Here is a 23,130-nt window from a genome sequence, read left to right on the forward strand (position 1 = left end):
GACCCGTGACGGCATTCTCAGTGCTCCGCATCATGGCGGCATCCTGAGGCCTGATCAGTTCGGACGCAAGCTCTCCTCGAACCGTAGGGAATGTTGGCTTTTGAAATAGGATCGGCCTAAGCTTCTTAACTTGCAAATACAAGGGAGATTTTGGACTGAAGTGGCTGAAATCTTATTGATGGAGAGACTGTAGACAGAGAACGAAACCTGCACTTGTTTACAGAGCAAAAAACGGAACCTGGGAATTTTTCTTTGGGACCGAACACAAAAAAAAAAAAACTGCAGACAGAGAGAGGAGAGAACGAACAGAGGAGCAGGAAAATATTCTGAAGTTTTATTCACGTTCTACATAACTCATCAATGTGGTTTACATATATATAGGATTAAGATTACAACTCTAATCTTATCCAATAACTAGAAAAGCTATCTACTAACTAGTATTCTATTCTAACTAGAATTCTATCTACTAACTTGAACTCAACTACCAAATCGGACTGATTAACAACTCACGTTCTCCCCCTTAATCTGGACGAGATTCCAAATCCCTTACTCCTAGTAGCTCCCGCATCTCGATGAACTTCACCCTTGCTAGTGCCTTTGTGAGAATATCCGCTCGCTGCTCGCTCGTGCTCACGAACTCCACTTTAATCTGTCTTCGCTCAACACACTCACGAATGAAGTGAAAACGTGTGTCGATATGCTTGCTTCTTCCATGGAAAACTGGATTCTTCATCAAGGCAATCGCGGACTTGTTGTCGACGAAGAGTGTGACCGGCTTGGGCTCACTCCCAATCACCTCGCTGATTAAACTCCTCAACCACAAGCCTTGGCATGCTGCTGCAGTTGCCGCCATAAATTCTGCCTCGCAGGATGATAATGCCACCGTCTTCTGCTTCTGTGATGTCCAAGTGACCAAGCTGTCACCTAGATAAAATGCCATGCCGCCTGTGCTGCGCCTGTCATCAACATCTCCCACAAGATCACTGTCAGTGAATCCCACCAACTCTTCATTGCCTCGACCTCGTTTGTACACCAATCCGTAGGACATAGTACCCTTCACGCACCTCAAAATATGCTTGACCACTTGTCTATGCAAAACTGTAGGGTGCTCCATGTACCTACTCACAATCCCCACGGCATATGTGATATCAGGTCGGGTGTGAGTTAGATACCTTAAGCATCCGATAATGCGTCTATACTCCGTCACGTCCACCGGTGTTCCTTCAGAATCCTTCCCAAGCTTTAGCTTTGTTTCCATATGATATTGGGTCGGGTTGCAATCCATCATGCCGAACTGACCCAAAACTTTCTTCGCATAGGCCGCCTGCCTTAGTGCAATGCAATCATCTCGCTGATCCACCTCAATGCCAAGATAATAGGAAAGTAACCCAAGGTCACTCATCTCGAACTCCATTATCATTTGTTGCTTGAAAAACTTTATCTCATCCGCCCTCGAGCCCGTAACAATCAAGTCGTCTACGTACACGCCAACAATGAGTGTATCCCCTCTGTTACTCCTTGTGTATACCGCCTGCTCCTGAGTGCATCTTGCAAATCCGATGCCCTTCATGCACTTGTCGAGGCGCGTGTTCCATGCCCGAGGTGCTTGGCGTAGACCGTAGAGCGCCTTTGAAAGCTTGTAGACCTTGTGCTCTTGATTCTTCACAACGAACCCTTCAGGTTGAATCACATAAACTTCTTCCTGGAGATCACCATTTAGGAATGCGGACTTCACATCCAAATGGTGCACCTCCCACCCGTTCTGTGCTGATATAGCGAGGATTATTCTGATGGTATCAAGCCTCGCCACAGGTGCAAACACCTCATCGAAGTCCACGCCTTGCTGCTGGACGTACCCTTTTGCTACAAGTCTTGCTTTGTGCTTGAGAATGTTGCCTTCATTGTCCTTCTTCAGCTTGTACACCCATTTGAGACCAATGGGTTTGGAACCCCGCGGTAACTCCGTGAGTACCCAAGTCTTGTTCTTCTCGATGGCCTCCATTTCCTTCTCCATGGCAGTCCGCCATTCTTGATCTGATGCGGCCTCGAGATAGTTCACAGGTTCTTCAGAAATCAGGAACAATTCCTCTGCAGGAAGATCGATCATCTCCGTCTCCGCATAGATGTCCGCAAGGGATCGATAGCGTATAGGAGTCATCACTGCAGCTTCAGGGGGTCCGAACGCGTCCAAGACAGTGGGATTTGCTGCCTCTGCAGCAGTTTCTGAACCTGCGACAGTTTGCGGACTGTTTCGGCCTGCTGTTGGCTGCCGCCCTCGGTGTGCCGGCTGTCCAGACTGAACTGCAGGAGACTCCAAACTCGTATTCGCCACCTGCTGTGCCGGCCGCATGTGGCGTTTCTCGCTAGATGAACTGGCTGTTGTTGACTACCGCCTCGTGTGCAGTTCTCCATAACTGAACTGCTGTTGTTGACTGAACTGGGCAGCTGCTGGCATCCTGGGGACAGTTCCGGCTGGTTGACAGTTTCGGCCAGCAACTGCTGGTTGACAGTTTCGGCCAGCAAGTGTTCCTGCAGGGGCTGTTCGGCCAGCAGGATTCTCCCCTCTTCGGGCAGCAGTCTGTCCAGTTTGGACAGCTGAAATTCCTCCGGTTGTTGTAGTCTCCCCTTCCGCTGTGTACTCCGTCCAGTTAGGTGATCTTTCGACTCCATCGGCGCTCCATTCCCATATTTTTCCTTCCTCGAACGCGACATCCCTACTGACCTGAATTCTGCCGTGTTGAGGATTATAAAGGCGATGCGCTTTGCTTCCTTCTTCTACCCCAATATACACCATTGGCGTGCTCCGGTCGTCGAGTTTCTTATGAGAAGGACCTGCAATCTTCACATGCACCATACATCCAAAAACTCTCAAGTGTTCTAGGTGGGGTTTCTTACCAAACCAAGCTTCGTAGGGTGTGTGATCGTACAACGCCTTGGTTGGTAGTCGGTTGAGGATGTACACCGCGTGCCTAACCGCTTCGCCCCACATGGTTCCAGGCATATGCATGCTCTTAAGTAGGCTTCTCGCCATGTCCATCACCGTGCGGTTACGCCTCTCCACTACACCGTTTTGTTGCGGGGTGTACGGTGCAGTGAGATGACGCTTGATGTCGTAGTCTTCACACAACTTTGTGAACTCCTTTGACAAGAATTCGCCACCACGATCCGTCCTTAATGTCTTCACCTTGTGGTCACATGCGTTCTCAACCTCTGTTTTGAACTTCTTGAAGGTTTCACAAGCTTGACTCTTGGCCTTCAACATGTATACCCACATCCATCGGCTGAAATCATCAACGATAAGAAGAAAGTAGTTGTTCCCAGCAAGTGTAGATGGGGTGATAGGACCACATAGGTCAGCGTGTAGTAACTCCAGCGGCTTCTGAGCTCTGAAATTTGCTTGCGAAGGGAACGGTAGTCTTGCTTGCTTGGCGACGAGACATCCTTCGCATAATTGATTCGGGTGCAAGATCTTCGGCAACCCGGAAGCCATCCTCTTATCAGTCATCATCTTGAGGGCGAAGAAATTGACATGCCCAAGGCGAGCATGCCATAGCCAAGCTGGATCGTTAATATTCGCCATCAAACACGCCGGCTTGCAAGTTTTTAACTCTATCCTGTACAATCGGTTAGTTGAACGTGTCACCCTCATCAGGAGAGCACCGTTCCTATCAAACACCCTCAGGAACTCGTCAGCAATTACAACCTTACTCCCATCTTCAGTCATCTGACCAAGGCTAATAATGTTAGATTTCAAACTTGGAATATAATATACCTCAGGTAGTAGCCTTTGATCGCCGTTGTTGCACTGAAAGAGGATAGAGCCTTTCCCCTTGATCTCTACCGCGGATCCATCACCAAACTTGACAGTTCCCTTGATGTTCTCGTCGAGCTCCTTGAACTTGTCTCGGTGGCCGGTCATGTGATTGCTAGCTCCGTTGTCGAGGTACCAAATGTCGTTGGCAACTTGTGCCTCCCCCGCTGTAAGTAAATCCGGCACCACATTCTCCTCATTAAGCAAAATAGCACTTGACGATTCCTCTAACATAGCCATCATCAAGGTTGGCTCCTCGTCATATGCACGGGTGAGATGAGCCTCCTGTTCATGGTTGCGGCGTTGCTTGTGACACTCCGACTGAAAGTGCCCGTATACTCCGCAATTGAAGCATTTGATGTTGGATTTGTCTCGACCACCGCTTGTGCTACTCTCCCCCTCCTGGCGAGCTGCACCTCCATGGCCGAAACCACCTCCTGGACGTCCTCCTCTGCCGCCGAAGCCGCCTCGGCCTGCCTGGCCGCCGTGCTCCCCTCCGCGGCCTGCATGGGCAGCGTGGTGCTGCTGCCCGTTGCCGCGGTGCTGCTGTCCGCCTCGGCCTCTTTGGCCACGCCCTCGTCCGCGACCGGCTCCTCGACCGCGACCTCGTCCGCTACCATCATTGGTTGTAGGTGTTGAGAGGAAGCCTCCGCCGTTCTTCTTGCTCCTTGCTTGCCACTCCGCATGCGTCAACAATAGGTGATCGTCGACGTTGTTTCGAAAAACACGTGCCCTCTCCTCGTGGGCTTTGAGGCGCCCGATCGCCTCCTCGAGTGTCATGTCGTCGATGTCCCCGAACTGTTCAATCGTGGAGACGATAGTAAGGAATCTCTCCGGTACCGCCCGAAGTAGCTTTCTGACGACGTAGTTCTCCTCCATCTCGCCGCCTAAAGCCCGGATCTTGTTGACGACTCCTGTCAACTTCGTCGAAAAATCGTCGACGTTGTCATTCTCCTTCATCCGGAGAAGTTCGAACTCGGACTTCAAGGTCTGCACCTTCGCGTTCCTCACACGATCCGCTCCTAGATGCATTGTTTTCAACGTCTCCCATGCCTCTTTTGCCGTCTGCTTCTCTGCGATCACCATCAAAGTCTCTTCAGGAATCCCCTGGTAGATGGCCGCCAACGCCATCTGATCCTTCCTGTGTTCCACGGACGCGCCTGCCGCGGGCTCAATGGCATCCCACACGTCTTGAGCCTTCATGTAGACTTTCATCTTGATCGCCCACGAAGCATAGTTGTCCCTAGGCATACACCGGCTCTGATACCACTTGTTGGCTTTTGAAATAGGATCGGCCTAAGCTTCTTAACTTGCAAATACAAGGGAGATTTTGGACTGAAGTGGCTGAAATCTTATTGATGGAGAGACTGTAGACAGAGAACGAAACCTGCACTTGTTTACAGAGCAAAAAACGGAACCTGGGAATTTTTCTTTGGGACCGAACACAAAAAAAAACTGCAGACAGAGAGAGGAGAGAACGAACAGAGGAGCAGGAAAATATTCTGAAGTTTTATTCACGTTCTACATAACTCATCAATGTGGTTTACATATATATAGGATTAAGATTACAACTCTAATCTTATCCAATAACTAGAAAAGCTATCTACTAACTAGTATTCTATTCTAACTAGAATTCTATCTACTAACTTGAACTCAACTACCAAATCGGACTGATTAACAACTCACAGGGAACACATCACCTTACTTGACGGCCTCGTCGGTCGGGATTTGGATCCTCTTCACTATCAAAAAAACAGTGAAGGGACCACTACATAATCACGGCCATTGATTATCTAGTTAATGGTTGTGATTTTTTCTTTTAGTGCAAATTAAGAATGAGTGCAATACACAGGGGTATGATAAGTGTTAGATTTAGATTGTATCATAACCGCCTACTAAATAATCAACGATTAAGATTAAAAGCAGTGGTCTCTCCACTACTTTTTTGTAGTGGAGGTGATCCAAATCCCGTCGGTTGGGGCCTTCTTGGCTGCTGTTGCTGGCTCATTTTTGACAGCAATTCGACACAGGATCTCTACTCCCCGATTCTCAGTGATGAACCGCATGAGCAGATGAAGCTGTGCACGGTATTTATGCAGATATGGTATTTGGACGGATCATACGCGTGAGGAGAGGAGACGTGGCGAGTATTTGGGAGAGGACGGGGCACGTGGTCGCTACGGAGAGTTTGAGGTGATGAGTTGATACCCTGAACGCTTGACAAATTTTCTTTTGCAACGGTTAGCTGCTTAATGTTTTGGGTGAAGGATCTAGCTCCAGGCACGCAATTTTGGGCTTTCATTTTTTTTTTTTTTTTTTTTGCAGACCAAGTCTTATTAAAAGTAAAGGAGAGGGGAGGGGAGGGATAAAAAAAAGAAGCTCACTCGTAAATGCAGAGCAAGGAGATTAAAAGATAATTCTGTGAAATAAATAAATTAAATTAAATGCCGTGCCATCATCACCAATAGTCCCCACACGAACACTGGTAACTCCGGAAGTGGTGGAACCTGTTATTGTCCCTCACGATGATCTCTCTTCCAACAATACCCGATATGAACTTTATAGCTCTGTGGCAATCTCCGCAGACCCTGAGGTTCTTGTTGATCCTGATGGGGAGCCCATCGGGAATGCAAAGGAGACCGAAGGCAAGGGCGAGCTTCTCACTGTGCTGAAAAACCTCAGACTCCTTCTCCTCCTCTTCGAGATCGTAGAGGGCAAAGCTGGTGTCAGGCACATAACCAGCAGCCTGCATGTCTCTCTTGACCTTTGCTAGCATTGCTTGTATCTCGGCGTTCCGCTCGTGGGACGTGTCTTTCGCTTGGAAGACGTGGACCACGTTTTTCCAAGTGATCCAGCTGCAGCCGGCACCCTTCTTGATCCCTACGCCCTTCATCTCCTTCCTCACGTCGTTCGCTTCTTCCCACCTGCACGAGACAACCATCAAACAAGCTAGCTTGCTTCAGGCAGCAATCTTGGCAAACTTCAACAGTGCTAGCTAGCTAGCTAGCTAGTTCCACGTCGTAAATTAAGCGCCAGCAGCAGGAGACTGATGCAAAGCGGGGTTGAGAACAAGGGCTAGCGATACCTGCCACGCGAGGCATACATGTTAGACAGCAACACGTGATTTCCAGAATCCATGGGATCGACCTCGAACAATTTCTCGGCCGCGATCCTCCCGAGCTCCATCTTCCCATGGACCCTGCAAGCGGCCAAGGAGCGCTTCCACCCACAACGGCAACGCTGGGGGGCCAGTCATCGGCAAATTCCTTTGAATGGCAGCTCATAACGCCCTCTCCTCCATCCCTGCCCTCCCTAACAAATCCACCACGCACGCATAGTGCTCCGTCCTCGGCTCAATTCCGAACCTCTCTTTCATCGTTTCAAACAGCTCTAGACCCTCCGTCATCCTCCCTCCCCTCGCGCACGCGGATATCACGCAGACAAGAGTCACGTAGTTGGGCGTCATTCTTCCCCTCAGCATCTCTCCAAACAATTCCAGTGCCAGACCAGGATTCCCTTGAGCCGCAAACCCTCCGATCATAGAATTCCAGGTCACCAGATTCCGCTCGGGCAGCCCGTTGAAGACTGCCTCCGCGTCTACAACACTCCCGCATTTCCCATACATATCGACCAGTGAGCTCCCGACGAAGATGTTGCGATCGACGCAGGACCTCACGGCAACGGCATGCACCGCCCTGCCAAGATCCAGCCCCGACAGCCCAGAACACGTCGTTAGTATACTGGAGAGCATGAAGTCGGTGGGCACCAACCCTTCGTGGTCTCTCCTCCCTCTCAGATAGGTCCCGAACGCATCTTCCTCCAGCCCGTTCTGTGCGTAGATCACGATCATGGAGCACCAAGAGACCTCGTCCCTCCGTCGCATCTCGTCAAACACTGACCTCGCCTCGCTCACCAGATGAGCCTTGCCGTAAAAATCAATCAGGCTGTTTCCAACCGAGACGTTAGAGTGGTACCCAGACCGCACGACCAAAGAATGGGTCTGAACCCCCAGCCGCACGAACTCGCCAGTCCACCGCCCGCGTTGAGCAGGGCGGCGCAGTACGCAGAGCCTCGTTGGCGACGCAGGCCTCGCGAGTCCATGTAAGCCGGAGGAAACCGGCACGCGCCCCTGCGGGCCACGCCAGACAGCCGCGTTGGTTTCATGACGGCTTCACGCGACGACGTATCTTGCGGGATTTCGTCAACACACCCTCCTTGGCGTCCAGGGCGGGGGCGCCCGGGACGTGAAGTACATGTCCTCCAGGCCGGGCGGAGTGCGACGTAGACGGGTCGAGGATTGAGGCCGGCCTTGAGGAGAAGCCAGATGGAGCCTGGCGAGCGTTGCTGAGGGGACTTCGGAAGAGCGGAAGGCGGAGGCCTTGAGCGGCGGAGGGGAGGGTGAATGGTCGGTGGGGCGGGCGGGGGGAGCGGAGCATGGAGGGCGAAGACGGAAGGACGAGGGGGGCGCGGCGGTGGATGCGGAGGCGCGGGAGATGACGGAGCGTGAGGAGGTGACGGAGTGGGAGGCGAGGCGAGAGGTAGGCGGACGCGCTCGCGGGAGGGCGGGAGCGTCGACCTTCGAGTTAGAAGTTCATGGGTGGGTCGAGAGGAAGGGCGGAGGCGGCGGGGGAGCAGGACTTGAGGCGACGGCGGTGGGCGGGAGCGCGAGGGAGGGGGGGAGCGGGTGGAGATGGCCCGCCTGCGAATGAAGAGCGCAGGTTTGTATGGGCATGAGGGCGCTGCTGCCTGCTGTCCGGATCATGGGCGAATGATGGCTGGTCGGTGTGCGAGCCGGCATTATATTAACGTTAGCAGCGTGTCCTTTCCTTCAACCCGGTGGTTGTATTATACAGAGGTGTATTTTTAAATCTTCATATTTGTGGCTAATAAAGAGGTGTATTTTTTCCTATGATTATGTGACCTTATTCTTGAAATATTCCTCCACTCACACAACACATGACATGAGAGATAATAAGAAGCTTTACAAGGTAAGATGATAGTTTGAAGATTATTATAGGAAAAAATAAAAGGTCAAATTGATCTTATTCCTCCAATTTATTTTTGAGTTCTATTCTCACTTCTCACCGAGAATTTGAAGTTTAAACATGTCTTGTATTAACGTCCAATGCATGAAATTACTTGAATAGACTCTCAATAAAGAAGTAGATACTCGGTCATGTGAATTGAGAAGGAAGTATACATCCAACGCGCCCCACCCACGCCCCAAACCAACTCTATCCTTTTAGCTGAGAGATATCCTTATGATTATCCACAAACGAAACATACCAGCTGAAGGATTTTCGAAAAGGAACTGCTCCACCACATCTTCATTTTGGGATATTGTTGAACTGTATAGGGCATCACAAGAGAACAGTAGGTTAGCACAAAGAAAAAGAGTTAACTATGTAAGCAACACATGATATGAAGTTCATTAATGTAATAGTTGAAACAACAAAAAGAGATGACGTGTGATGCCCCTGTTTTCACACATGGCTACAGTCCAAGATGAACCCAGAGATATCAAATCTATCATGCACCCACACTGTGCAATAACACGTTTCACCAATCACAGTAATATCCTCTAGTGAAATCAAAAGAAGGTATGTACAAAACAGGCAAAATAAAGAAATAAACGTAATAGACATGATATAGAAAAAGCTATCTCATAAATAAAAATCATATCTCAACTAAAATACATCTGATATATGGAATAAAGAAAATGTCTCAACATGAATTAACTGAAAATCATACTAAGGCATACTGCCTTTACAAAATGAAAATAAAACTCTAAAGTCTGAATGAAATCATAGAAAAATCTATTGTGGAGCTTCTACTAATAACTCATGAGACAGCGACTATGCAAGAACTCCGTCATCAAGCGGCTCTCCGAACCTCTGTGTTGCTTGAAAGAAGAGAAAATAACAAAAGAACCACATAAAGAGCTTCAGAGCGCTACAGCAAGATCACCTCCATCCGTCCCCAGGGGAAGGGCTACTAGATGGAGTGGAGGCTCTATCTATTAAGCATAGTCTACCTAGATTATTTTCATGTATCTAAGTGAAATTAACATTTAAAAAGCTACAATACGAGACGTAGTACGTCGAGCGAAATAATCCAAACAAGGAAACCTCATGTATATACTATTATCTCAAATTGTAGATATCTAAACATTAATACCGAACTAAGAATAAACAACCTATATGAAATCAACAATTAGAAACACAAAACACGAGACTGGTACTTCGAGCGAAATAATCCAAACAAGAAAATCCTTATGTATATATCATATGTCTCAAATTGTGAATCGCTAATCATTGATCCCAACTAAGACATAAAGAAAGCAATAAAGGAAATAAAGACATCATTACATCGTATTTATATTATCCTCCACTATCACTGTGAAGATAGAATTATACTTTCAAGAGCAAAGTATCTCGGTCATATATCTCAATGATGAATCACATCCATAACTGACATCCACCAAAGACTCAGGTTATCAATTAGCTATCTCAGTGCAACTCTTTGCAAGATTTTAAAACTTAGCATTATCATGTGCAACGGACTACTATCTAGGTATCCTAAACAGTGTACACGGCTTATTAGTCTCATCGTGATCTTAGTGTGTAACATGAGTGCGGAAGGGCCTACTATATAGGTATCCAAAAAGACGGCTCACAAGCCTTATCGCACCCTCGTGCGGACGGACTGCTAGACAATGCATCCAAACCCGACTCAATGGCCTGTACGAATGGAATACCGACGCACTACCCCACGTAGTACTGAACTGAGCTCATCAACGTTATCCATTTCATGTATAAACTATGTAAATCTGGTATATCAACGCACTATCTCATATAGTACTGAGCTGTGCTCATCAACGATATCCAACAAGTGTATGAACAATAAACAACCCAACACTTGACAAAATCCCCTCATGATACTCATGTGTGTGCAAACGACATTGTTCTTGTGTATTCATGAGTTTACATATAAAGAAGTGCGGTTCGAACCCCGTGAACACATCTCAAACATATACAAAACACAAACTCAGAAAACAGCCTTAGTAGTCGACTACTACGCTTAGTAGTCGACTACTCTGAGCTCATCCAGAATCTGGAAAATTGGACTAAGTGTGAGTGGTCGACTAATATGAACATTAGTCGACTACTCTGCTATGAAAAACAATTCTGTGAGTCGCACCAGGAAAGGAGTAGTCGACTACACATGTTATTAGTCAACTACTTTGTGTTAAACAGATTTCTGTTTCTCGGGTTTTGATGTTTTGTGATTATTTCTTAAACAAAACTCATTCAAATCACATGGTGTTGACCTTCTTGTTTTGATGATGACAAACAAACAATTTATTACTAATGTTGTTTGTCTAGTGTTTGTGCATTCCTATGTATTGTAGACAAACAACGTAGTTGGAGGATGGATGGATTGCGCCATAACGACGATATCAAATGGAGGTTGGCGGAATTGTGGAGTGAAGCAACGTCAATTCAAGTTAAAGATCCAATTACAAGCTTCTTCCGCAAAGTTTACCAAGTCATGCTCATTGAAGATCTTCATCAAGCTTGGGTATACTTAGTATAGGTTTATATACTGTGTGACATTCTATGAGCTCAAATACACACACATACATCATTTATGAATTTTTCATTAAAACAAAGGTTTTTATGCAAAATACATTCAAATATGTTTTGGGTCATATAAACTATGTTAATATCCTTTACTATGCCCATATAAAGTATATACAAGTTTTCATTTGTTGATTTGAACCAAAATGACAAAAACAACATGTTTTGAAAAACATGTATTTTAGCCTTTTTGCATATTCAAATGTTTTTACAAATGGGAAGAGCTATTTGAAAAATTCCTTTTCCAACATGTTCATATTCATGTTCATAAACTTTCCCCAAAGTTTTACATTTTTTGGAAATTATTTGCTATTTTTAATAGAGCTTCAAAAATCATCTTCAGAACTGATTCTGGCAGATTTCTTGTTATCCGTCGACTGATGTGTCGACTGAAAAACATGGCTGGAATCTTCATTTAGCCTCTGCTCTATTTCAGTCGGCTGATGTGTCGACTGACCATGTCAGTCGACTGATAAGTTTTCATCAGTCGACTGAAAAGCTGGCATTTGAATTTAACGACCAGCTCATCAGTCGACTGACACCTCCCGTCAGTCGACTGATAAGCTCTCCAACGGCTAGTTCTGAGAAAAATCTGGTTCTTGCTTTTTGGGATATTTTGCTGGTCTTCATTGGGTTTTGTGCACGGTTTTCTCTTCCTATATAAACCCCCTAATGTATTCTTCAAAAAAGATTTTTTTTTGTGTTTTTAACAAAAGTTTAAAAGATTATCAAAGTTTGTTTAAGAGTTTTAGTTTGGTTTAACAAGAGGTGGCTTGCTCTTCAAATTGAGGAATTCATCATCAATCTTCTTCAACCTCTCTTGTGTTTTATAGAGAAGTTTTCTAACTCTATTCTCTAGCAATTTGTTCTTGATTGTTTATACATTATCATTGCTAGTTTGTTGATTGAGTTAGATTTCATTTATTCTCTTTTATCACACTTATCCACATTTGAGCTTATAGTGTTTCATACAATATATTGTTGGATAGTAGTGTGTGATTTAGTGATATTAGGATTCATTGAGTTCTCATCTATTGTAGAGAACAATTTATATTTGTTACATTGTGAGATTGTTAGGTTTTCGGTGAGCTAGAAACCGAGTGTGTTGTGAAGTTTTCGGTGAACTAGAAAACCGATTGTGAGGAGTGACGTTGATCGGTGAGCGTTGAAAACCGATACTGTGAGGTGTAAACGTTATTCGGGTGAACGTAGAAAACCCGGTTGATAGTGGATTTCTCCCCGGGAGTGGGGAGCGGAGACGTAGGACGGAAGGTCCGAACTCCGTGATCATATTGCTTGTTTGAGTGTTGCATATTCTTGCACATAACTCTTTGTATATCTATCTTGCAAGAATATATTTGTTAATTAGTTTTAATTGGCATTTAATCGGATTAGATTAGCATAAGACCCTAATCACCCCCCCTCTAGGGTCTAACACATGGAACATAGAAAAAATGTCTTAGTCTTCTGAAATTTATTATCAGAGATTAGTTCACATGATTTAACTATTTGATTAAACCTAATTAGGGTTTAACTTCATAATTATTCAAATTCTCACATAAAAGCATGAATTATCACATGATTAACTTGGACAGTGTTATAACTAACATTTAATAAAGATAAGTTTGTTTAAAACACATTCATGTCATTGTGATCTCACAACCTAGGGTTTAAGCATGATTAATTTATAAGAAAACTCGATTAATTAACAAACTAGAGTTTGCACATGGTTTAAACTTAATTAATAAATTAAAAATGAAATTAACATTTATCCTGATGATCATGATCATGTTTCTAATGTAAACAACAAGAGAACCATGTAGATCTAACATTTGTTTACAGTTTATAATATCAAAAATCTAATCTTTTTCACATTAGATTAAGTTCTAAGCATCATATCTGTCATATTACTTTATAAAAACGTATTTATAAACTATGGGTAAGGTTTGAATGCAGATGATCTTGCCTTAATCTCGTGTGCAAGCCTCTGAAACGAACAACAAGCAATCCAAAATTGCAAACAACTCATTGTCCCTTGCCACACGTCGATGATCTCGCCCTCGTGTCGGTATTTTGCTTCACAAAGCTCACAAAACTCACAAGAAATTACACACGTCGATGATCTCGCCCTCGTGTCGGTATTTTGCTTCACAAAGCTCACAAAACTCACAAGAAATTAATCTAGGGTTTTTGAGGGGAGAGGGTACGGTATTTTGCTTCACAAAGCTCACAAAACTCACAAGAAATTAATCTAGGGTTTTTGAGGGGAGAGGGTAGCTGTTATGGTTCAGAGATATGATAAAAGAGAATAATTTTTGTGAAAAAACACAGGTATTTATAGAGCTAAACCCGAAACAAACCCGTTTGATCCGAACCAGGAAACCTAATCTGGCTAAGAAAATAACCTTCGGTATTTTAGCTGTAATTTTCTCGTCCGCCTTCAGAATGAGGTGATTTAAGATTTGTTGGAAAGCTATTGAAGATACTTACAACTTTTATCTTTTGAGTTTTTCCAGATTCAAACTGCATCGGCGTGTAAAACACGTATACTCTTAACTGATAGTTTTTCCAGATTTCAGGCTCGTGTATATAGTGCATGATTCCGTGCATGTTTCTCATCTATATTCACATATATACATTTGATTGATCTCAAATCAATCCCTAGCATACTCAAACATCAAAATATGTCATTTATAACCATATAACATATTTATTACCATTTATTACAATTTATTCAAACTTTTAGGGTTTTACATGACTGGAACAAGGTATCTATTGAGGCACAACACACCAAAGAGGTGGGTATTCCACTTGGAGAATATTATGGGAAGAGAAGCAATACGCTAACATTTAAACATACACCTACAAGTGCTATACACATGCCATCCACCAGCTTTTATTCTTTAAATTTTCATTACGTGCAAAGTAAAAAAAAACATTATTAGCAGATATTTTTATTCAAAATGAAATAGATACTGAGGATCTAATAAAATGTGATAATCATTAGGGTTAGGGTTTGGGTGAGAGTTAAGGATACAGTTAGTGATATGGTTGAAGTTGGGTTAGGGTCATGGTTCGGGTTGGGATTGGTGTTAGGGTTAGGGTTAGGTTTAGGATTAACATTAGGGTTAGGGTGAGGGTTAGGATTCGTATGTTTTTAATAGTTTATTCTTTTAAAAGGAGTTATTTTTTTCAAAGCTCTACTAGTTTGAATTCTAAATTGGGTGGTTGGAGTTGGTGAATCGGGTTATGTTCCATGTGAATCTCGGACGATTGAACCCAGGCCCTAGTTCGCTATAGCTTACCACATTCCCGACTTCTATGGATAGTTTTATTGAAGGATATTGTCTATATGTGTTACTGAATAGGTTAGCTAAGCTCAAAGAGTTTGGTTTGAGCAAGTGGCTAAGCTGATTAACTAAGAAATATGTAGTCCTATCGCAGGTGAATCTGCATTGAGCTAGTATATTTTCTCATTCACCATTTGTTTCTCTTTAAAAAAAAAGATCACATAAGTTATTATATTATCATGAAGCTTCAGGATATAATGAAACCACAAGCCTGGTTGTAGGACATATTTCTTTCACCTCTTCTTTCACCCAGCGTAAAAAATCAATCTTCCCCATGTGAACTGTCTTTCCATTTCGAACAAGACAAATACCACATTCTTTTATCACTCTTGCTTCAAAGACCATGCATCCAGCCACATGCCCACTGCCACTGCTGAAAGTGGCTCGGAAATATGCTGCTCCTATATATATTTGTTCCTAAAATATACGAAGGGGGGAATTCATCGACATGGATTTCAACATATATAAAAGTTAAAATTAGCTCATCCCTTGTCATTTTACCTTAACAGGCTCAAAAAGTCCTTCCGTTGCACTCCTCATTTCATCAGTAAGTTCATAGATGGCTCTACATAGTCTAATATCCACATTCTTTTTGTTTGCATAGCTCTTAACCGAACCTGGAGACATTGAATCTAAATATAATGGCCTCAGTGGCAACAGCCAGATCCACATCACTAGTGCTCACATCACCTCGAACTTGGAGGAATTTCAAAGTTACATTATCCTGGGGGAGTACTTGAAGAGCATTCCTGATTGCTTCAATTGAACCCTATTCATTAAAGAAAATGATAGCATGTCAACCAGGATAACTTATAATCATGAACATACTGTTTGCTTACTTAAAGTATATGAAAGGAAGAAAAAAAATGCAATCATAACACAATCAATACCTGACATGAACTTTTAGAATAATATTTAGCTGGTGTATGTCTAATCCAGACTGCTTTCCCGCTGAACAGCAGAAGCAACTGAAGATATACCGACCTTCCCCTCCCCAGCCTTTGCGGATATCCTTGTATCCCGTGATGATACAGCGCATGTTTCAGCTCTTTCCCGAGCAACATCTAAAGAATCTACGGCCTCAAATTCATCACCAGCAATAGGAACACCACTCAAGCCAATGACCTAGAGGCAGGAAACAAACAGAATAACTGAGGACAAGAACACTCAAATAGAAAAGGTGAACATCACATACTGCATATAAATAGCTTTTATGCCTAAAACAGTTTCATATATTGCAAGTATAATAAATCTCAGAATATAACCTAAGAATAAATGAAAATGAAGAAGGCAGACAACATAACAGTCGAACGACAATACCTGCACAGCCATTGAGGGACCAGCTTCAACAACGTGCCCTCCCCTATCATCAAATAAAGCACACATATGAGAGTTGAAGATTAGTACAAAGATTATCAGTTAAAAATGACATAAATCATCTCTAGGAACGAAAAGGTTGGCCTTAAGTGGTTGTATATTGAGATTAATCAGTTCTTCATTTCACCTTTCTATGTGCTGCACCACAGACAACAATATCACCCTTCTTCAGCGTTCCATTCTGCACAATGAGTGGCAATGGGTCCTCTTCATTTATCAAGACCTGCCTCTATCTCTGTCCCCATTATATGGCACTGAAATTAATTCATTTACTTCTGCAACAAGCATAACAGTTTCCAACAGCTCGTCCACATTATTATTTCCTTTAAGAGCGCTAATCTGATACAAAAGACACAAAATTAGCTTCTTCCAAGATTTAAGAATTATAAAATCATAAAGTCACTATTTGTACTTTTGGAAATAACCCGAACACTAGGGATGTCACCACCCCACAGTTCTGGCATGAGGCCGACTGAGGAAATTTCTTGCATAACCCTGTCAGGATTAGCTCCGTCTTTGTCTATCTGAGAACAACAGAATTTCTCACAGAATATTATATAATGAACAAGTTACAGTGGTATCTAGCGAACATAGTTTATAGCTATTATGATAGGCATCCCAGCAGCCTTGGCGTGAGCCATTGCCTCTCTTGTTTGGGGCCGGACTCCATAAGCAGCAGCCACCGTGATGATGGTAATGTCAGTAACTCTTGCACTGCGTGCCCTCACTGCACCAAATTCCAGTTAAATGTCAATAACTTAACTGGATGAAGCCGTATATTAGTTAAAAACTCAAGCAGGAGAGTTTGAAAAGTGTGGATGAGAAAAGAAAGGGCTGAAATTACCACACCAATTTAGTCAAATTCAAAATATTCAGAGTTGCAGCTACAAACAAAACCATGACATAAAAAATACTTTATGTTTACCTCAGGCCCTGGTGTGTCAAGAGAAACACAGGGCTGGAGCTTTCCATCGACAGGAACAAGGACCTTACATGCTCCAATACATTGTGTAATGCCGCCAGCTTCAGATGCTGCCATGCGAGTGTAATTTGGCAGATTCTTTTGAAGATAAGCAACTGAATTGAATTGAAACTCTCAAGTTGGTAAGAGATTCAAAATTTACCTTGCTCTTGCGGATATAGTCCAGAAGAGTTGTCTGTTAATACATAAATAGATGAGCATACGCCAGAGCTAAAAGCATTTAGCTTAGATTTAAACCCAAATCATGCTGAGGGCAGGCAAATGTAAAATCAGAATCACAGGGAAAGCAAGTACTTTCCATGTTTGACATGACCCCTTATTGTAGTAACTGGAGGCCTGTCTTCCAGCATGTCCAAGTCATCCTCATCAAGCAATTGCAACATCCCTTAGATCCTTCTCCTCAACCTTCATCTCCTATCATAATTTTAAATACCCCGACCTTGATCATCATCCTCCTGTCCAAGCTACTAATAGCATATCATTCCTGATTTCAGTGTCGCACTATCAGTATCTGCAAGTTTAATCTAACATATAATTGCTGACATCAGCGTCATCCAGGGCCCTGGTGTAAAATTATAGAGTCTAATTAACTATTTTTGGTGGGATCTAAGTAAAATAATACTCTCCCCATGCATGCGGTAGCAGAATAAGGCATAAGCATTTGCATGTGGACTAGCTAGAGATTAGTAATTATCAAAAATGTATGAATTGCTGTAGTCTCAAAACAAATTAATAAAGGTTATGGTGTCATCTCAGTCCTTTAATCTTTATTAGGGGTACCATGATTATTGATTAGTTGAAAAGGAAGCCAACTAGGTAGAAGAGCCATGTGACGGAATGTGTGCATGTGTTTGCCAATGCCAAGACATTCCATGATGCTGCTCCATAAATTTCACCTTTTCTGTCCCTAACTACCTTTGCCTTTGCCTTGTATCTAATGATTAGTATGCATCATAGAGGCCGGTATAATATTGCATGATCAGGCATGTTCAAAGGAATCAATCAACACTTGCATACATATGCATTTAACTCTTCGCCCCCGTGAAGTTCCCTGTAATTTCAGCTGCTCGATCAGAGGAAGAAATGTTAATTAATTGATACCAAGGTCATTACACTTTATCCCATTGCCTTTCCACATTTCTTTATGCATTCTTCTTAGTATCTGTGACAGATAAAAGTGTGGGCCGGTATAATATTTAAAACGGGTAGTCTAAGTCATCCCATATATGACCCAAACTCATGTATCTCGACCCGTATCCGTTAACAAGGTTTAGGAGGTCAAATCCCACCCCCTTCCCCCTTCCCCCCACCAAATTAAAAAAGAAGAAGAAAAAAAAACGATGTTGCATAATTGTTGACAAGAATGGAAACAAGTAGAAAATATAATACTTATGGTGGGATAGAAGATTCTGAAAGAACATACCTAAATATAAAAGCAGATATACAGAAGTCAGCAGGAGGTGATACAAATATAATCCACATGGAACTTCCTGCATGAGTTGACACAAAAGAAACAAGATAATTAAATATTCTTGAATCTGTTCTCAGTCCAAGAAAAATGTACACGTCTAGAGCATCTCATACCTAGTGCGACAACTAGATGTCTAGGAGCAATTCTTTCATCATCCAGAATTTGATTCCTTCTAAGAACTCAAATCCACCTGAAAGTCTTCTACTATAACTATATAATGCTACAACCCACAATTTTCTTCACAGATCTTTCTTCAATCAATTTCCTTGTCTTCTTTGCATCCTCCCACAGCCCTGCTGCGGCATAAATATTAGCAAGAACAACATAGTTCACGGATCTTTCAGGGTCTAACTGAAAAAGATTTGCTGCAGTAATTCTTCCGAGGGATGTGTTTCCATGTATACTACAAGCCCCAAGCAAAGAGCCCCAAAGTGATAAGTTGGGCATAGCATCCATATTACATGCCAGATTATAAGCGTCTTCCAGTAGACCTCCACGTGCAAGTAGATCAATGACACATGAGTAGTGTTCAACTCTAGGACGGATATGATACTTGCTCATCATTAGACTAAAGAAATTTATCCCTTCGGTAATCAATCCAGAATGACTGCATGCAAAGAGAAGTGAAAGAAAAGTAACATCATTTGGTCTCACTCCATCATCCTCCATCTTAACAAAGAGGGTAATTGCACCTTCGCCATAGCCATGTTTACTGTAACTGGTGATCAATGAAGTCCATGATATTATATTTTTATCTTCTATCTCGTCAAAAGCTTGATGAGCATCCTCAAGCTCTCCTGTCTTGGCATACATGTCGATGAGAGCATTTCCAAAGGCTACATCAAGGATAGGTTGTTTCTTGAGAGCACATGCATGAATTTGTCTTCCTAAGCTTAATGAAGTAACATTGGCACATATATTGATCATGGAGCAGAGGATGACATCATCCAATGTCATACCTGTTTTATTTATCTCACGGAAAAGGTTCAATGCCTCCCTATAAGAGGTTCTCTCTGATGAGTAACCATTGATTAAGGCCGTGCAGGATATCAGATCATGTTTGAGCATTGAGTCATACAGAATCTTTGCTTTGTGTATCCTCCTACATGTTGCATAGGCATCTATCAGTGATCCGGTGACAACATCGTGATTCCCATATCCCAGTTTTATAATGAAAGCATGCGTCTGATTCACATTGCTTAGAGCTTTAGTACAACTGTATGCCTTCAGAGCACTTGCAAAAGTGAAATGATCTGGAAGAAAGCCTGCTTAAGCGCGAATAATAAAAGATTAAAATAAAAACATTGATAAACTAACAATTTTACAAATATAAGTAGCAAATTATAGACAACCATGGGTTACGCTGACCATTGATGGCGTAAAGGAATGGATTAAAAACATTAGGAACAGATGTGAAAGTTGATGAATATAAGTTGTAGTGTTCTATAAAAAAGCATGTAACTGGTAGGTGCAAAATGCGCATGATTCAGTGTGAAGCAAGGCAGAGGTCGCAGACTGTAATCTTATATTATGAGAAAATTGGAAGAATGTTCATTATGCACCACGTTGAACGGAAGATAAGCTGACATAAAAGTGACGACATGTTTGTATCCATCAAGCTTGTCTGTCTGACATTGAACAACTTCACATGAAAGCGTTTGTGTTGCACAGTTTTCACATCTTTTCAAGTTTGACATTCCCTAGAAATGCATCCATTTCTGATTGGGGTATATATTGGTGTGCCTTTCAAGAGATTAGTTTCATGTGTAATCGCAAAGACGATCATCTGCTTTTGAATCAAACAAGGAAAATCATATTTCATCTTATGTGGTTTCAAGAGCTCAAACTGGTTTGTGTCCTTTCTGAGCATTGCTTTCCAGTCTAAGTCCCTGTACCATATTGATACAAATATAGAAGCAGGTTATCAGATTGCCTGTCTGAGCAAGCAGCATCACAAATAAAAAAAAATTTAAGAAGGCATAGTGAGAATTACCATCTCTTAGCATGGAGCAGAACAGTCCTAATGCATCATCCCCTAAGCCTCTAATTCCATGTCCTCCGATCACCAAATTCCAAGAGATGACATCCCTCCTTCCCATTCTCTGAAAAAGACAGCGGGCATCCTCAACCGACCCACACTTCAAATGAAAATCTAGAAGAGCACTCTGAACAAAGATATCTTGGGAAAATCTACTCTTCTCAACGCATCCCTGGATTTGCTGCCCAATTCCAAAGGCATCCATTCTAGTACAAGCGCTGAGAGTGGCACCAAAAGTGAATTGATTGGGAGAGAAACCAGAGCCGCAATGCATCAAAGAGAACAAGTGCAAGGCATCTTCTGAGAAACCATTCTGAGCATAGCCTGAAATCATGGCAGTCCATGAGACGATGCTCCTTTGAGGCATTGCATCGAACATCTTGCGAGCAGAAGCCAAGTCGGCGGTGACTTTAGAGTGAAAGATGATAAATTTGGTGCTCAAGTGCAAATCTGGGGAGTAGCCAATCACTGTAAGATGAGTTTGGAGAGTGAGACCCTCTTGTCTTGAATTGGAATCAATGCAGAATTGGAGGATAGATGAGTAGACAGCCGCGGCAGCGACAGAGTTTGATGATGATGAAGATGAAGAAGCAGGGTTAGGGTAGAGAGATTGAAGAGCTTCCTTGAGTCGACCTAGCTTGCACAAGCTTCTTATATTCATCATCATCATGTCTTTAGATCGTTGTTGGGTGTGGATTAATTGAAATCTCCTTCGCGAATTTTCCCCCTAAGTAGTAAAGTTGCCTGAACTGTCATAAGATAGTATGATTTTATTTGTTCAAATTCGTTCAAGAGATCATCTAAGGAATCAAATACATTAATTTGAGAGATTTAAAAGCCTCGAGTCAAATTATGGATTTATACTTAAAATCACGAAGGATTAATTGTATTTATGGATTTAAAAGTTTAACCGTGATTTCTTTAGCCTTATATCAAACGAGCCCTAAATGTTTATCAAAGACTGTAACCAAATTAAGGTATCTCTTTGATTAAAAAAATTATCTTCTTAAAGATATAAAATTTACAATTCATATTATTCGTATAAGTAAGCCTTTTTTATCCTTCTTATTATAGCTAAGTATGGGCATGTCTTCAATTTTCCACCCAGGGGTAAAGAGAGTATACATCCATGTATGCGTGTGCAAACGGTCGGTCGGGTTGGGTTTTTATCAAATTTTCCTGCAGTGAACCGGACTGCCTATTATTCAAAACCGACCCGAACTGCTCCAAGTCGGTTCGGGGCGGTTCGGTCGATTTGTTCGATTCTGACATGGCTGTGATGCATTCAAATGTATGAGTAAGGTTCCTGTATTCAATCCTAAAACTTAAGACTAAGGAATTGAACTTGTATTGCACAGGTATCCTATAACTGAATGAAAGTGAACATCGTATTTAACAGTGAGGACAGTAACAATGACAAGTGACAACTCCTTCTTATTAAGAAGGTCACGAAAAAAAATACCTGATCAAAATGTATCATTGCTGTGCAAGCCTGTACTACTACACCACTTGAGTAATCTTGACTTGCTAATGACCTACGTAACCAAGGGCTTTAATTAGTATGTCATTATGTCATTGAAATGAATAGGAATTAGACATTGTATAATTCGTGAATTTTGCAATAGATGGTTAGAAGTGCTCATTTTGAAGAAGGGAAAAAAAGAAGACCTAGAAAGTAATTATAAACGCAATCCTGCAACTGGGATTACTCAATACAGTTTATTAGCATATAACAACCAAAGATTCTAGGGTTTCGCTAGAATTCAATCAAAAAGTTCGGATTTTTTTGCTTGTTGAATGAATTATGAACAGAATCAAAATTAGGGTCTTCAGTTTATACCTTCACTATCGGTGTCTCCAAAATAGGAGATGGATCTTGAGATGGTTCGGCCATGATGAAGAAACGAATAGAGGAAGAGAGTAAGGGTTTCTCTCAGATCTTTGCTCGAAGAGGTTTCAGATGGCGATGATGATGAGGTGAATGATGATGAAGACTGAAGAGGTGGCGAGTTGAGGTAGCAAGGCGGCAAGTTGAGGCGGCGATTCGGCGGTGATGGTGATGATGTCGCAGACCTCCGTAGTCGGAAAGTGTGAGAAGAAAAGAGAGAGATGAGAAGTCTCGCCATTCTTCTGATTTTGGTCGGTTCGGGTTAAAAAATTTTCAACCTGATCCGAACTGATCTATCCTTCAAAACTGACCCGAATTGCCAGTTTTCGGACGGTTTGGTAGGTTTTTTCGGTTTGAATTGCACCATGCTCAGCCCTACATCCATGCTCAGCATCCTAGAAAATTTTGGGGCAGACTTAACACTGGGGTAAAGTTTACCATATTAAATAATATCCTATTTTTACCCACATTTGTTATCCTTCTAAAACTTCATTTAGGGTAAGGTTGGGGGAAACTTTTAACCAAGTTAGTAAATAGGAGAAAAAGGGTGAAAATTTGAGACTTGGTTCATGT

The 23,130-nt window shown here is 42.6% G+C and overlaps 1 protein-coding gene and 1 pseudogene across 1 annotated transcript; both read right to left on the bottom strand.

Annotated features, from left to right (window-relative positions):
- On the bottom strand, window positions 6,178-22,903 carry LOC109836149. The gene is given in 17 exon segments (XM_020404035.1): window positions 6,178-6,735; window positions 6,897-7,018; window positions 7,020-7,940; window positions 15,039-15,218; window positions 15,303-15,418; window positions 15,492-15,570; window positions 15,786-15,926; window positions 16,122-16,164; window positions 16,402-16,517; window positions 16,604-16,702; window positions 17,104-17,238; window positions 17,303-17,335; window positions 18,016-18,094; window positions 18,584-18,646; window positions 18,843-19,896; window positions 20,625-21,396; window positions 22,510-22,903. Coding segments are annotated over 17 exon segments (4,473 nt in total). The 5' UTR covers window positions 22,564-22,903; the 3' UTR covers window positions 6,178-6,269.
- On the bottom strand, window positions 14,959-17,296 carry LOC109836267 (annotated as a pseudogene).

The sequence above is a fragment of the Asparagus officinalis genome, chromosome 4 (assembly GCF_001876935.1).
Source record: "Asparagus officinalis chromosome 4, Aspof.V1, whole genome shotgun sequence".
Classification (NCBI taxonomy): Eukaryota; Viridiplantae; Streptophyta; class Magnoliopsida; order Asparagales; family Asparagaceae; genus Asparagus; species Asparagus officinalis.